Source organism: Mastigoproctus giganteus, chromosome 12 (genome assembly GCF_048544385.1).
Source record: "Mastigoproctus giganteus isolate SK-2022 chromosome 12, ASM4854438v1, whole genome shotgun sequence".
Classification (NCBI taxonomy): Eukaryota; Metazoa; Arthropoda; class Arachnida; order Uropygi; family Thelyphonidae; genus Mastigoproctus; species Mastigoproctus giganteus.
Window position 1 is genome coordinate 26,887,503 of NC_143586.1, and position 18,263 is coordinate 26,905,765.

Sequence of the window (18,263 nt, forward strand, 5' to 3'; positions counted from 1 at the left end):
CTTCATTTTGTTTGTCAAAACAATCAAAGATCAGAAACATTCATAGTTGGACTGGACCATGTTTACCAAGATATAATGGCAGTGTGAAAATTTTATTTACCCACCACACCAAAGTATATTACATTTTGCTAAGCTGCTTATAATACACTCCTTTTAAAATCTACTGCCATACAACAAGTTAGGAACAAAAACAATTATTCAGTTATGTAATTTCATATATTTATTTAAAGTTTATACCAAACTGAATTCCTCATCAAGAACTTTCAAATGATGTATGTCTTTATAGCTGCAAAATCTGAGGAGTAACACTATGGGCAACGTATATTCAAGAATGGCTTTAATATGTATAAGATTAATGCTGTGTGTTATTGTTATTTTTAAAATTTCAGTAAAGTAGATATTAATATTATAATTGAATTGCTTTGGCTGGACAGGAAGGAATTTGTAAAGAAAAAGCTCATGATGAGAATCAAAAGAATTTTATTTTATATTCATTATTTTATGAATTGCCAAATATTAAACTATTATTCTTGAATGGTTAAGCTCTCATTTATTTCAGCACATGAGTCAATTATATCAACATTATACATAGGTATTGATGACCAAATTATAAGGTTTGATTCTGTAAATATAGACGTTGCTTGATTAATAAGAAATCTGATCAACGTTTCCATCTCTGTCTGGGCCTATATTGGAGAAATATTAATAATGAAATTAAAAAACGAGCTAGTCAAAAGGTTCACTTAAATAGCCTAAAAATACAGAATACCATATAATTCTGTAACATTATTATCAATACGCATTATTTAAAAAGAATATTGGAATGACCAAAAGTCTGATACTAGTTGTTGATCCAAGTTATATTGAAGCTGGACACTGCACCGCATCACATTGCATCAATACACAATGCATAAACAGTAGTCAAATCATAATACTATCACCTAACTAACCATTTTTACCGTAAACTGTGGTGTATACAACCCTCTTTTTGAATTTTATGGAGGTGAGACTGAACTATTTAGAATAAAATCATAAAAACCAAAAAAAATCATAAAAATCATTTTTATGATTTTTTTTGGGAAAATGAGAAATTTTATGGAGGTGAGACTGAACTATTTAGAATAAAATCAAAAGAATAAAATAAATAAAAGCTCATATTTGTTAATTCACTTTCATTTTTTTTTTTTTTTTTTTTACAAACTTTTTCAGAACTGTACACATCTCTGCACTTAATTTCTGTTTGGGGACATTCTGGTTCCGTTAATGAACGATACTGCTGTTGTTATTTGGTTTTTAGGAGCATTAGCAACTAAGGCCATATTGCTCCGGGGATATGTGGTGATCATTTCCTGACCTTTCCGCATCCTCCGTATTTGGTGGTCATGGGCTCGAACCCCGGTCTGATCAAGAAGCGTGTGCTATGCACTGCCGCTCCTGCCCACCTGGCTACGGAGGCGCCTGAACGAGACTGACCTTAATGCTTAAACTTATATCCACAACAGAGACAACACCATTAGGTTTCCGTCTTACAGTTATTCCAGTAATATGTTTTGAGTTTAACTATAGTTGCTTTTGAAAAAGTTATCTCAAGTTTAATTAAATGACAAGTGTATGCAAAACAAAGAAAACTGTATATGAAATCATAGCAGAATATAGATTTTTTTTTATAAAATGCCTGTCATTGCTTAATTTAATACTTCAAGACACAAGTGAGAGTTTTAGTTAGGGATATGCAATTTGTGAACCTGGTATAAATAAGGCACCCTACTCAGAAATTTAATTGATTTCAAATTTCTAATATTGTTTTAATATAAACAGCATCACCAAATAAATGTGATCTGTCATTTAATGAAAACTCAAGGCATCTTTCTGACATCTGTTCTTACTGGCATCTTTTAGCAACCTTAGTATTAGTAGTGACAAATGTTACAAGGAAGCAAGCATATGCAGCATAAGCCAAAAAAAAAAAAAAAACCTACCCACTTTGTCTATCCATCCCCTCTAATAATTTAATCTCTAATCCTTCCTTAAATTATTTCAATTTCCCATTCATCCATCATTCCACAACACCAGGTGGAAGTTTGTTCAAATGATCAATCACTGTCTGGCCGAAGCAAGTTTTCACACATCTGTCCTGCATTCATCCTTCAATTTAAGTTTGTGTCCCTTCATGTCTGTTGTCCAAGAAAGAGTAAGGATGCCATCAACAATTAGTTCACTCAATCCATTTAAAGCAATAAACACTTCAATCAGGTCTCTTCAGGTTCCAAGTTGTGCAATTTACAAAGACATTCAGGATAAGAGTACCCATTTGTGTCACTGGCTAATCTTGTTGCTCTTCTCTGCACCATTTCAAAAAAATCCACATTCTTTCTAAAATAAAGTTTCCAGATGTGTATTCAGAATTTGAGGTACAGCCTAACCATTGCCTTATACAATGGGACAATCACCACCTTGTCTTGCTGGACAATTTCCTGCATATATATCACTGATAGAATCCTGTGAGCATCCTAGAAGCTTGTCTCAGAGAAGTTCATGTTGGATTACTAGTTTGAGTGTGGTACCACACCACTGTTACATTAATCTGGGATTACTGCTACCCATAAACACAGTACCTTGATTTTGTCAATGTTAGAAACTTCAGTTGCCATTTCTCAGCCCATCTGCCTAATTTTTCTGCTTCTTGCTACAGTAGCCTGACCATTGCCTTATACAATGGGATAATCACCTTATCCCTTCTAACAAAATTCCTGTATATCAATGAAAAACCCCATGAGATGTCCTTACAGCTTGTCTGCACTGCTCAGAGAACTTCGGCGCCTCCGTAGCCAGGTGGGAAGGAGCAGCAGTGCGAAGCACATGCTTCTTGATTAGACCGGGGTTCGAGCCAGTCACCACCAAATACGGAGGATGCGGAAAGGTCAGGGAATGACCACCGCATATCCCTGGAGCAATATGGCCTTAGTTGCTAATGCTCCTAAAAACCAAATAACAACAACAGAGAACTTCATATCAAACTGCACAATTACCCCCAAGTCCTTTTCATTTTCCACTACCCTGAGTGTAGTACCATGCAGTTGATACATTACTCAGGATTACTGCTACCCATATGCAGTAGCTTGCAATTGTCAATGTTAATCTTCAGTTGCCATTTCTCAGCCCATCTGTCTAATTTTTCTAGATCTTATTGCAGCAACAAGAAGCATACCTTCATTACTGTCATTAATCAGCCTGCCAACCTTTTGTATCATCTGCAAACTTAGACATTAAGCTTGATATACCCTCACAAATTTCATTAATAAATACAGAAAACAACTTTTTTAAAGATTATGCATTTAAAATCTCAAAAATACATTACATGAAGAACACCAGTGCACTAATAAGTCATGCGGATATTGAAGCATACTGCCATTTGGTGGTACAACTAATGTGATGGCCTGTCATGTCATACACCCTCACTGCTCAGCTGAAATTAGTATGTGTGAAAGTATAACAGACATTCAGGCCAATCATTAACAACAGCGATCAACAGGTTTTTTTTTTAATTCAAATGTTTCTACTCATTCTACTTTTAAAATTAGCCATGTATATCTTTAAAACTATGATCAGTTCTGTGTTCTAGAACACAGAGTGCCAATGATCTAATAAAATAAGACTTATTTTCCTAAAATATTGAATAAAAGACATTATGTGGAATGTTAATAACTTAAACATAAAACATAAAAAGTCTTATAATAATAGTTGTTATATTTTTTTTATTTTTCAAAGTTATCACCAGGCTAACATGCTTGAAACTAATCATTTTGTTTTATGCATTGCCTGTAGATTCATGATAGGGAGGAGTACCATAATACATAAACAGTGTAGTTGTCTAAAGACATCCACACTGTTTCAGGAGGCACAATTTAGCCCTGGAAGCCCTTGTACCACTCATTCCACCACTGTTTCAGGTCCTGTTTGCAGATCTGTGATCCAGCTGTTAAACCACATCATACAGTCACTTTATGCAAATGAAGCAGGATTGTGGATTACATGCGATTTTTTTTTTTTTTTTTTTTGTCCCATATCTAATAACTGTGGACATGTTATTACAGGAAGTGATACTTGGACATGCCATAAAATATTGCATGGCTATGCATTCTCTACTTCTATTTGTGCTCGAAAGTTCTGTGAAAATGTCAGTTAAATTTTCGGATCACCAGCAAAGAATTAATGTGAATGACAAATTTTTTTGGGTTATGATGTGCAGTTCTCTCACAAAACCAAGCATAATGCCACAGTCCAAGCACTATTGCAGATGTCAGTCATTTAATTAATCATGGCTGATATCCCTTGCCTACACCGGGAATAATGTGCTTTTGCTTCTAATGCCTAGGCTTCGTGTGTCCTCTAATTTGACCATTTTGCTAAGACCCCCTGATGTCTTAATCGTCAGCAACAGGAAATCTTTTATCTTAAAATGACACGAGGTTATTTTTTCCAAATGCAAAGATGTAAAAATATAATACATTGAATAGGTTTATATTTGTCATTGTCCTTCTGGTGGAGAGCTTTGTAACTAATTCTCCCACCCCCATAAGCTTCTTTTGAATCCTTTGAAATGTATAGATCAAATATTAGTCAGTTAGCATTAATTGAGAATTTACACTAGTGGCCACAAGTGTGGATACTTTTAAATGTTTTTATGACAAGCAAAAGGAAATTTTTCAAGAAAAAAAACACATGAAGGCATATGCTACTTCAAAATTCATTTTCTTCTGTACTGAATACAATAAACAATATGAAAATGTAATCCTTGCAGTAGCATCGCAGTCAGTTGGATATCCTTTACTCTTCTGGTTGGCATCTTCGAGGCATAGAGTCTACCAATTTCTTTAGTTCTTTTGTGATTACATGGAATCAGGACTGAATAATACATTCTGTTAGTTCTAGTTTATTGCTTGGTTGAGAAGCACTCACAAGCCGTTCTAACCTGGATCACAAATTTTCAATCATATTCAAGTCTAGACTATTTCCAAGACATTCCATTACTTGAATATTATGTTTATCATACCACTCTTTGCTGTGTGACATGGTGCTTCGTCTTGCTATAAAATGAAGTTAGTTGGATCAGGAAAAGATTGTCAGCAGACTGCAGCAACTTTCTCTCAAGGATGCATTCAATGTACTTTCTTGCATTGATTGTACCCTGCAGCACTTCAATTTTGAGGTGCCTCCGTAGCCAGGTGGGAAGGAGCAGCAGTGCGTAGCACACACTTCTTGATTAGACCAGGGTTCGAGCCCGTCACCACCAAATACGGAGGATGTGGAAAGGTCAGGAAATGACCACCGCATACCCCCGGAGCAATATGGCCTTAGTTGCTAATGCTCCTAAAAACCAAATAACAACAACAACTTCAATTCTGCCAACTCCAGCATATGACATACATGCCAATATCATAATACTCTGTCAGTGTTTCACTGTTGCACTCTGACATCAAATCGTCTGATTGCCTTCTTCTGATATATCTGATTCCATCACTGCCAAATATTGAAATTTGTCTCATCACTCCACAGCACAGACCTGCCATTGTTCAGAAGTCCAATTAACATGCTCTTTGGACCGTGGCACTGTCAGCCGTGTTTGCTTTAAAGTCAAGAATGAAATGTAGAAAAATTCAATTTTTCAAAAATTTCCACACTTTTGGCCACTAGTGTACACCATATGCAGCAAAAAAAAATCAGGGGAGGGCATTAGTGAGTAAGTCAAACTAAGAATTCGTTGCAGTAATTTTAGCTACTTTTTAAATAATTTTATTAGCCAAAAGCCACGGTAATAGTCCTAAACAAATGAACGTGATTTCAAAATTATCATGGGTTTTTCACAAGCATGTACAGCCAGATTCATAAACATTAAAATGATATGTATCTGTTACTGTTGTTTGGAGGATTTTTTTGGAGCATCAACTATTCATATTGTATTGCACCAGTTGCTATGATATTTGGGATCTGTTTATTGCGTATTTTGTCTATAGAAGTATGTGTTCATGGGCTTATTTGCACATTGTGTGAATTGAAAAACCTGGAATAACTAAAGATGACCCCCCCCCCCCAGCCTGAGATCAGCCACAGCCTTGATTGTAAAAAGACCTGGAATTTCAACAATCTCCAACAAGATTTGAACCCAGGCCCCTCCATACAAGTGAGAAATACTGAACCCATTATATTCTCTGGAAGACTTGTATCTGTATATATTCACCCATGACTGTGTTGAGAAAATGAATCCTACTGTTTATTTGTCCTGTGAGAACCCAATTTGATAATCTTACCTGAAATGTTTTAGGCTTTCTTAGGATAAGTACAGTCACAAAATATTCAGCTAGACGAAGAGCAGCTATTGTTGTATTTCCACTTCTTTTGGTGATAGCATGAAATGTCAGTAGTAGGCACTGAAGAAAAATCCTGCTTTGCAGTGGTAAAGTCATGATCAATCTGTTTTAATAAAAAAAAAAAAATTAGGCTTTGATATAAGTTATTTTCTGATATGTGCAGAGGTGAAAAGATCTGTCTTAAAATACTAATAAAAAAGTTGATACTACCTAAGACATAATAATAATTCATGAACAAAGCCTAATTTAAATTTCTAGGCCTGAAATTTATGTATTAAGGTCAGCACTGGTTCTTGAAGTGATAAGGGGTGTAAGGGATAATTATTTTTTTTGCAAGGGATACAGTATTCATATGCATATAAAGAAAATACAAGATCTCTCTCTAAAGGTAAAAATATAATAATTTAATCCTGGGCAAAATCTCATGCAAAAGAGACTTACTAATGAACTTGCCACTTTGTTGGGGGCTTTGCCATATCTGCTAGGGACTAAAACAGTAAGTCACACTAATGTTCCTGAACTCTGGACTAACAGTGGAATGGAAATTTAAATCTTTAGATGTACGAATTACAAAAGATTTTTATTCACCGAAATTCAATGCAAAGAAATTGTGGGGAAAAAAAAGAAAGAAGATAAATTAGTAGTAGCATGCTCACTTGTTGGAGTAATTAGTAGGTGATTGTGAATTTCTATACATTAAGTGAATCTGTCATAACAGATTAAAAATGAAATGTTTAGATTATGCTGCAATTTAATCTGATGGGCAAGCAAAAAATTAATTAAAAATGGACTCTGTTCTTACCACATCTGCAATTGATACTGGGGAAAGGAAAATGCATAGATTTTAGTCACACTGAGTTACTGAGAAAAAGGATACTAGTAAACAGTTCTGGAGGTCACATTGTAGGAAAGATGTGGATCCTTTGGAATGGGTGCACAGAAGAGCGAGCAAACAAGATTGGTGAGGGGAGCAAAAAAGGTGCTCTTACCAGGAAAGGCTTCAATTTTGTAAATTGAAGCATCTGGAGACAAGGCACCTGCATAGAAATCCAACTGAGGAGTTTAAGACCTTGAATGGATTGAGTTAGCTCAGTGCTGATATAATTCTTCCTCTTGCTCAGAGTACACACATGGGGGACATAAATTTAAATTGATGAAGGAAGGTTGCAGGTCAGATGTGCATAAATTTGCCTTCAGCTAGAGGATGCTTGATTGTTGGAACAAACTCTCATCTGGTGTCATAGAGGTGTGTAGTTTGAATAAATTCAAGGAAGAACTAAAACTGTTAGAGAGTACTGGACAAGTGAAATGGGAACCGTTGGCTCTTTATTATTATTTATTTTTTTTTTTAGGCTGATACTATATAAGCTTGCTTTCTTGAATCATTTACTATTACTAATAAATTATGTGGCTAACTACAAAATGAATACAGTATATTGTATTAATTTATTCCTCCTATTTTTTTTTTGAAATTTTTTCCTTCGCTCACTTGTTATTTTCCTCAGGTAATGGGTACATAGGTATTACTGGTAAACAGAAAGTAATTATTACTCTTATAAAATAAGTATTTCCTTTATTATTTTCTTTCCTTAATTTCTTTTATCACTTAAAGAATAAATATCTTTGAAACCTGCAATATCTAAGCATATTTTGAGAGAAAGAACAAAAGAATTTCTTCAATATATTATTTTCTAATTTTGTTTACAATATTTTTATGTGTGCATTTTTCTCACAATAATAATAATAATTTTAACTTACATTTTTACTTTTTCAGTGCCTCTGTTTGTCTTGTCAATTCTCACTACAGTAGGTTCATTGTACTTTGGTAAATTTATTGCTATATCTCTCCACTCGGGATACAGTGGTGATTCAAGTAACATTTTTGGGAGATGTTTCATATAGCTCTAACAAAGAATAAAGAGTAATCATATAATTTGCATGAATATCTATAATAATATAAATTATGAAGAACTATAAAACTACACTGATGGACAAAAGTTAAGATACAGTTGAGTTTGCATGGTCATTATTTGTAAATTTAACAAAATTTCCAACACAGTTGAAGAACCTGATGTAAATGCACCTCATTTTTATATGCATATAAAAATATGCATAGTTTTAAGTAGAGCATTCTGATCATGTGTCACTCTTTGACTGTACATGGGTACCAAGTTTTATCCATTTCATTGTCCAATGACAATGCCACACTGCATTAAATGGCTTCCATAGTTTTTATCTCAGTAATTTGCTTCTGTGTTTTCATCTTGGCCTATAGCAGAGCTGAGATGAAGAATTTCTATGCTTGAGACAGGTATATATTATTAACTACAATATATGACCTTCCACTGTTGAAACCCTTAACTACTGTGCCCCTTACTACACCACTAGAAGATCCAGTAGTGGGTTATTGGGCTGATTCATCCTCCCCCAGTGCATGAGTAAAAATTGTAACAAATACTGTATGTTTTATATTAATTCAACTACTCTCAATTTAAAAAAAAAAGTCAGATTTCTGTGGGGATGCAGTAGTTGTAGACCTTAAAAGGGGAAACCTATTAAGGTCTACATCTTCAGGTACATGAGCTAATTTGCATATGTCAAAAGTGTGTGAGGTCCATTAGAAGATTATCTTCTAATGGATGATAATGTTCTTGTTTATACTCCAGCACGATCATCAGGTCAGAGGAGTTTACACTAAATCATGAGTATAATCGTTAATTGTATTTAGTAGTAGTCACATGCTTGAACCATGGTCCGCTCAAAGAACTTGTGCTACTGCACTCTCGCTCCTGTTCTTTCTCATAGACAACAACTGAGTACTTTCCATGGGATTCAGATATGGAAATTTCCAGATATGAATCTCCATATCCGAAACCCACTTAACATGTATGGGATGCTACAAAGAGAAATTCTGAATCATTAACCACCTCAGAATTTTACACAAGTACAAATTCTGGAAAGAGTAGTTGAACTCCTAAACACTCATTAATAATATGAAAGCTCATTATGAGCAACCTTACAAGTAAAAAAATTACAAATTCTGCCCCCCACTAGACTAAGCATTATGGTAGTTTCACCACTGAACCCGACTCTCAGAGGTAATCATAATCTTCCCCCTATTACCTATTAAGGTCTACAAGTTCCTCTGCTGTTACTCATTTTCAGATACACATAAGCTAATTTATATATGTCCAAAGAATGAAATGCATCACCATACGTGACATGCATATAAATATAGTACTGTTACATCATAACTTAATATACTTCCATATACCAAATTTAATTGACTTGTATCAATTATTTTGCAGCATTTTTTTTTAATTATGCCCTAACTTTTTCCCAATACTGTGTAAGGTAAAATTATAATAATAACTTTATTAGTTAATAACAAATAAATATATTTACAATATAACTTAAAATATAAAAAGTATTTCTTTTTTTAAGATGAAGCTTCTAATTACTATCTCTTGGAGACTATTACGAAAACTCTTAAATCAACTATTGGTAAGGGCTACTGTTATCTACTAAGAATAATGTATTTTAAATTTCCATTCCTCAGCTAAAAATTTGTGTTTCATTCATAATATAATTTAAATTTCTCTTATTTTTTTTTTATCTGTATAGCCATGAAATAAAAATTAAGTGTTTCTTTTGAAAAATATATAAAAGCAAGTTTTCATAGTTAGTACCATATTAGCAATGGCAACATGATCCAAGGAGGAAAAGCTCATGCAGCATCAACAAAAAAAAAAAAAAAAAAAAAAAAACATCCTTATTCCTTCCAATAATTTGTCCAAACCTCCCTTAAATTTATACAAGCACTACCCCTGCACAACATTAGCTGAAATGGTTATTCAAAAAATTGGTTACTCTTTGAATGTGAATCTCCATACATCTGTTCTGTAACCTTCCTTTTCCAATTTGTCACCTTGTGTATTTTTTGAGGAAGGTAAAGATGCCATCAGCATTTAGTTTTCTTAACTCTTAAAGCCTTATATGCTACAAGCACATCACCACAAAGATGCCTAGTTTCGAGACAGAGAAATTTATAGAACCCTAGTTTTTCAAATAAGAATATCCTTTTGTGTCCCCAACCAATCTTGTTGCTCTTCTGTGCAACATTTCCAATAGATCTATATTATTCCTAAAATCTGATTTCCAAACCTTTAAGCAGTATTCCAAATATGGCTAATCATTGCCTTATACAATGAGATAATTACTTTTTTACACCTCCTGGAAGAATTTCTGTATATCATTGACAGAACCTCATGGACTGTTCTAGCAACTGGCTTGCACTGCTCAGAGAATTTCACATTGGACTGTACAATTACCTCTAGATCTTTTTCATATTCCACTACCTGAGTTTTGTACACCCAGAAGGCATGTTATTCTAGGATTACTGCTACATGTAGTATCTTGCATTTACAAATGTTAGCTGCCATTTTCCAGCCAATCTGCTGAGTTTATCTAATTCCTCTTGAAGTAGTATAACCCAATTACTATCATTAACCACTGTGCCCACTTTTGTATCATCAGCAAACTTAAGACATCAAAATTGAAATACCCACATCAGTATTATTATAAAATAATAAAAACAGTAGGCCCAACACTGACTTCACCACTTTTGTGAATAGGAGATACATTTGCACATCTCCAGTATATGCATGTACTTCTCCTAATTCTAAGGATGCTCTCATTATGATAGCTGAAGGTTTAACTATCTCTTTTGCAGCTTTTTTTAAATATAATTGGAGAGATTCCATCAGCCCCCAACAATTTCATAAAATGAAATGCCCTGGGCTGATGGAATCTAGTCAGCTTTCAATTATAGCAATTTCTTTTCCATCTTACATTTTATTATGGATATATTGAAATATATCTATTAGTATTAGAGATATAATGCAAGGGAGCCACAGGTTTTGCTTCACCATCCAGAAAAAATAAAATAAAATAAATAATAATAAAGTAAATAAATAAAAGAATCAAAATAATAATGATAATAAATGAAACTAATAAATATAAAGAAAGATATAAAAAAAATAAAAGAAAATATATTAAAAAAGTAGATAAGAAAACAGACTATGTGCTTCCCTCCTCATGTAGGTCAACCATTCAAACATCAACTATCCAACTGATCTTTGAATTTCTCCAAGCTGTCAGCCTCAATTTACCCATGGAGTTAACTTGTTCCAATAGTCAACTACTTTTTGGCTAAAAGAAAACATCCTGCAATCAAGTCTAGTCTAAAATTCTTTTATAATTTGAATTTATGGGACCCCTGATTCTGGAATCATTTATAACATAGTGACTGTTTGTAATGTGGTGCCAGTGGTTTCCCACAAAACTGCACTTAGTGGCACTGTGAAGATGCAAGTCTGCAAAGCCAGATGAGTGTGAGTTGTGGTGGGTACCATGAGTTGTATGTTGTTTGTGTTGTTCATCTGGCCACTTAGTTACTAGGAGGTGCAATCACCAAGGATGGCACCTCCCAACATCCATCTATGGCATGAGGAGCAGGGCCAGAACAGAAGAGGAACATTTATGAGGCTGGCTTTGCTCTGGCTAGGACAAGAGCAAAGGCAGCCTAAAGAGAGGAATAAAACACATAGGACAGAGAAGAACAGGTAAGGTAGGTGGAGGGTATGATGACAGGGAAGGCATCCCCTTGGAGGGTGAACCTAAAGTAGGTGGGAGTCCTGAAGAAGGGTGGGATAGGGTGCCAAGAAAAGTAAAAGGATGACAGGTAGAGAAAGCCATAGTGTTTGCAGAGCAATCATCGAACATCCACACAGGAAGGACTCAAGGGACCTGAACAGAGGGCAATATACTATCAGCATGAAGGAGGCTAGGACAGCAGAGGTGCATGGCAAGAGCACTCAAAATCCTCAACCAAAGTCTGACCACATTGGAAATGCAGATAACATTGAAAATTTTGTGTTCTACACATAGTATCATTACCAAATGGTGTATTTCTTAAGTCTCTAAAACTTTTAATTTTATCATAAACTTCCCAAGTTTATGACAAAATTTGATGCAAACTTGCTGTTCCTTAATGTCTGTCATCTTACTGGGCTACAAAAATTACAAGACACACACAACAAAATCATATTGTCCTATTGGCACAAAACTCACCATACTAACTCATATTAAATTAGTTCAGTGGTATTTAATAGCACACTGCTATATTACATGTGGTCGGCACTCCATGCGGCCAGTCCAGAGACTTTTTACTTGCACCTTGTATGTGTGTGCGCACGCATGTAATCCAATGAACCCACCCACTTAAAAAGTCTTGATATGACATTGGCCCGTACTACTTGAGTAACTGCAACAATCAAAGGCAACCCAAAACTACAGCTACTCCTCAATTAACATAAGGGTTGCATTCTGCAGAACTCTACGCAAGTCGGAATTTCCCCCATACTTGTGCAGCACTCGCAACTGTGCTCGCTGAATTGGTTGAATCAAAAAAGGATTTTCAATGAACATGTGAATAGAATTATTTATTGTATTTATTAAATTTTTTATTCACCCCTTTGTTAACTTTTAAGAATTGTTTGCTGTCAGGATCCATTTTCTCAAACCTCACCATTGCCGATGCAATTTCACGAAATGCCATTGCCATCTCTCTGGTGATGAAACGTCTCAGCTCCTCATTTGGTTCATCTTGAGCTTCGTCAGCATTTTCTTCTTTCACTATCGCTGCCTGCAAGTCAATAAGTTCTTCGTTAAATTATTCCTTCTCTTCTTCCTCTATTAACTCCTCCATGTCTTTGGCAACAACCTCCAACTAAAGTAGCTCTGCAACCTTTACAATCTTATCTGTAACCTCTTCATATGATTCGTCTTTTTCAAACACATCGAAGCCTTTTACGTGCCGTGGGCATATTATCTTCCATGCGCCATTTAAACAACTTTTAGTAATTTCTGCCCAGGCCTTATTAATGTTTAAGATGGCATGGTAAATACTGTAAGATTTCCAAAAGTCTCTTAAAGTAAAATTTTTCTCAACGACTACTGCAGACAATGCCTGAGCGTTGTCTGCAGTAGTTGTGCATAAATACTATGCTTTTAAATTCGAAATAACAACCTGATCCATAGGTTGGATGAGTTAAGTCTGTTTGGCGGTAGAAATATAACTCTCACGTTTGAATTGAAATCATCTAGATACGTAGGATGTCCAGGGGCATTATCTAATAGAAGCAAAATCTTGAAAGGAACGTTGTCTTTACAATATTTTTCAACCTCAGAAATGAAGCAGCATTTAAACCAATCCTCAAAGAGAGATACTGTTATCCATGTTCTCTGGTTCAATCAGAAATGCATGGGTAGGGTTGCTTTATTGATGTCCTTAAATGCACGAGGATTTCCAGAATGGTACACAAGCAGTGGTATTAATCTGTAATCTCCCACTGCATTAGCCCCAAGCAAGAGTGTGGCCCTATCTTTTAAAGCCTTGAAACCTGCACTGTCTTTTCCTCTTTGGCAATGTATGTTCGATCCGGCATTTTTTTCCAATACAGAGCAGTCTCATCAACGTTAAAAATTTGCTGCATTGAATAGCTGCTTTCATCAATAATTTTTTCGAACACATCACAAAATTTCTTTGCAGCTGCAGAATCGCCACTGGCGACTTCACTGAATACTTTAATGATTTGGAAACCAGCACGATGCTCAAACCTATTAAACCACCATTGCTTGCCACGAACTTGGCTTGGGTTCACCGTACATATCCTTAATATCTTCATAAATACTTCTTGCTTTTGCTTGAATGGTCATTGGACTCAGGGGCACTTGCTTCAGAATCTGATTTTCCATCCATATTATTAATAGCTGTTCCATCTTCGATATAGCACCTGGACACTGTTTTGCAATCACTGTTGATCTTAAGTGCATTGAGCCTTTGACATGTTCTTTTATACATCCAGTGTCCTTTAAATTAATATTCACTGTTGAAGCAGCGAAACCCCTTGCAATAGATGACAAACTTTGTCCTGCTTCGTACTTCTTAATCATTTTCATCTTCATTTCTAAATCAATTTTGTTTCGTTTCCTGGCACTGCCAGCACTTGCACTTTTCATTGGTCCCATTTCCCTTCATCATTGTAATATGTAAATAGGAATGAAGAAAGGTTTCTGAAAATTTGTTTTTTATATGATTGAAGATTTCAGCGAAGGGGAACACATTTTACCATAACTTAAAAAACCCACAGAATTTCAGTTATCGGGATTATTGCATTAATCCCAATAACAAGTGCAAATTTTTTTTTTATTGTTTTTTGGTAGTGACCTCCAGAAATGGGCTTTAGAAAAATATCACATAGGTATTAAAAATTGATTCTTATAACGGGAACATATGATAACAATGAGAGTGTAGTGCAATTTCCATTATAAATATGACCTTTTAGAGATATAAATAGCTTAATAAAATAGCAAAATTTTCAACTTCCAAGGACTTGGAACGAATTACAAAAAAAAAAAAAATATGTTGTTGGGTTCACATTATGATATTTTCACAATACCTCCATTTATCCCTACAGATGCAAAATACAATTTCCATATTTTTTTCAGTTTGCACCGGCCAGCAAAAACTTACGTAAAGTCGAATTTGTGTAAGTTGAGTATTATGTAAGTCAGGGAGTTCCTGTATTTGTAAATAAAACTTTTGTATTCAAAAGACTGTGCACAAAACATTTTGAACCACAAGTATATTAATGTAAAGCAAAACCTTGATTTCATCAACTGACTATTTTTGGTTTTTGGGTGTGTTTTTTTTTTTTTTTTTTTTTAGGAGCATTAGTAACTAAGGCCATATTGCTCAGGGGATATGCGGTGGTCATTCCCTGACCTTTCCTCATCCTCCGTATTTGGTGGTCACGGGCTCGAACCCCGGTCTAATCAAGAAGCGTGTGCTATGCACTGCTGCTCCTGCCCACCTGCCCATAATTTGGGCAGATGGGCTAAGAAGTGGCAACTGAAGTTTAACCTTGACAAATGCAAAGTACTGCATATGGGTAGAAGTAACTCCAGAGAAACGTACCAACTGTGTGGTACTACACTTAAGGTGGTAGAAAATGAAAAAGACCTGGGAGTAATTGTGCAGTCAGATATGAAGTTTTCTGAGCAATGCAGACAGGCTGCCAGGGCAGGTCATGGGGTTTTGTCAATGATATATAGGAATTTTGCTAGCAGGGAAAAGGAGGTAATTGTCCCTCTGTATAAGGAAATGGTCAGGCCATGCCTTGAGTACTGCGTACAGGTCTGGAGGCCTCATTTTAGGAAGGATGTAGATTTGCTTGAGCGTGTACAGAGAAGGGCAACAAGATTGGTGAGGGGAATGAAGGGATCCTCTTACCAAAAGAGGCTTAAGTTCTGCAAATTGCAGTTGCTGGAGACTAGGCACATGCACGGTGATCTGATTGAGGTGTATAAGGCCTTGAATGGGTTCGAGCACGCTGAATTCTGATGGGATCCTGTAGAATAGATGTGCGGAAATTTGCCTTTAGTCAGTGGGTTTTTGCTGGAACAAACTTCCATCTGTTGTTGTGGAAGTTGATAGATTAAATAAATTTAAGGAGGAACTGGACAGGCATTTGGAGGGAATGGTGTGATTTTTTTTTTTTTTTTTTTGGCTGATGCTGCTAGGCACATGCACGGTGATCTGATTGAGGTGTATAAGGCCTTGAATGGGTTCGAGCACGCTGAATTCTGATGGGATCCTGTAGAATAGATGTGCGGAAATTTGCCTTTAGCCAGCGGGTTTTTGCTGGAACAAACTTTCATCTGTTGTTGTGGAAGTTGATAGATTAAATAAATTTAAGGAGGAACTGGACAGGCATTTGGAGGGAATGGTGTGATTTTTTTTTGGCTGATGCTGCATAAGCTCATACACTTGCTTTCTTGCATCACATGCCACTACTACTACTATCAACTGGCAACATATTCTCTATGGCTTCTGAATTCACATTCTCTTAAGGATTGTATTCAGAAATTTATCTGGATGTTAAATACAATGTTTGAAATTTGCTATCAATACAGGGAAAACTAAATAAAAATTAAACATTAATGGAATTAAAGAAATTACACTTGTAATTCAGGTGAGATGGAATTAAAACTTTAGTTTATGTGATATATAAAGTAAATCTTTAGAGACAAATATATAGTCATCATTAATTATCAATTATTTCTTTTGAATAATAATGACCAATCATGCTACTGACCTTTAAAGCTGCCAAGATAACACTGCTTGAAAACAAGTTTCCATCCAAACAAAGAACCTGGCCTCTTCTTAAGCAATTTACAAGTTCTCGCTTTAGGTTTCTCTCTTTTTTAGACAGAGAAATACTTTCATAGATTGGAATGTGGCCGCAGATGTAGAGGTAATGAAACAGTCCCTATAAAAAAATAAGAGGTTTTATGTCTCTTGATTAAAGAATATAAAATAATTTTTCTGAAGACTTTTCTTTACTGCAAAAGTAAAATCTTCAAAAATAAAAATTTTTCTGAAGATAGCTTTTCATCAGAAGATAGTAATTATATTTAAATTCTCTACTTAAAAGTAGACAGTCTGTTAAATATAATCACTAAATATAGAAACCCAATGAGTTTCTCAATTTCTGTAGCCTTGAGATCCTGAAATCCCTCCTCCTCAACTTCTTTTGTGAACTTCACAACATACCAACTTCCTCAGTGGTGGTGGTAACAAAACCTCAGAAATCTTGGATGTCTACTCACTTTTCTCAAATAGATATTAAGGTTAGAAAGCACTGATTCTTAAATGCTGATGATGTGATGCAATATATAATTTTTCCAACACTGACTGACATTAATAAGAGGATAACTTTTTCAGAGCATTCAAGATGCAATAGAAAATGTATCCAGTATAGTCTGAACATTTCTATTACTGAACATTTCCTACACAGTTTGATATATTGTTGAGAATTAAGTGAAACCTTACCATAAAATCCAGTTTTCTTCTTGAGGAACATCCCAATGTCATGCACTAGTGGTTATTGAACCAGTCTATAAACAGTTCAGAAATTACTTGTGTTTTTGTTAGCTTCTCAAAAAACTAACAGATGCTTATTTTTTCAATTTAGAAGTTTCCTGAGGCTTGTAGCCTCATTCCTCAATTATTAGTATAAATGATATTTTAAAATTCAGTTATCAGTAATTCTCTTTCTAATGCAATGGAGAAAATTGCTTTGGTCTGAAATTTGGGGCACCTACCATCGAGGGCCTTTTGCACTCCCATGCCATATCATGAAACAGTAGCATCAGGCTTACTAATCTGAACTTTGCCTTGCCTTGCTAATAAATCCAACATCCGGTATGTATTTGTAGCCTCTTTTAAAATTATTGGTACATGCTTGACCTATGTAGTTTCCTAACAGCAAATGCAATTATTACAATCACTACAAGGCCACACCATGTAGAAATGGTCTAGCTTCAAATCTTGTTTACACATGAATTTTTATGAGTTGTTTCACACCGTGGCCAAGTTGGCTGGCTAGTCTTTGGTAGTGGCTGCATGGTTTCCTTTCAGAATTTTTTGTGTATAATAGAGACCATGTGATTACACACAATGCTGCCTACTCACATTTATCTTTTTTTAATTTGGTTGGAACATTAACATTAGTAGAAGCATATGATGCAAGAGAGCAAGGTTATTAGCATTAGTAGAGGCATATGATGCAAGAAAGCAAGCTTATTCAGCATCAGCCAAAAAAAAAAAAAAAAAAACAACCACTACTCCCATTTCACCCCTCCGTTCGTTCGAAATACCTGTCCAGCTGAGCCTTAAATTTGTTTAGACTATCAACTTCAACAACAAGCGATGGGAGTCTATTCCACAAACCAACTGCCCGCTGGCTAAAGGAAAATTTCTGCACATCT

General features: G+C 35.2%; 1 protein-coding gene across 1 annotated transcript in view; it reads right to left on the reverse strand.

The window, feature by feature from the left end:
• Positions 1 to 524: 524 nt before the first annotated feature.
• The window catches only part of LOC150076809 (uncharacterized), a 45,234-nt gene continuing 27,495 nt past the window's right edge, over positions 525 to 18,263 (reverse strand). The window contains exons 3-6 of the mRNA XM_090385685.1: positions 16,589 to 16,762; positions 8,127 to 8,272; positions 6,309 to 6,471; positions 525 to 686 (exon numbers count right to left, since the gene is read on the reverse strand). Of these exons, the coding sequence (XP_090241811.1) occupies positions 525 to 686; positions 6,309 to 6,471; positions 8,127 to 8,272; positions 16,589 to 16,762 (645 nt within the window). The remainder of the gene's footprint in view (positions 687 to 6,308; positions 6,472 to 8,126; positions 8,273 to 16,588; positions 16,763 to 18,263) is intronic.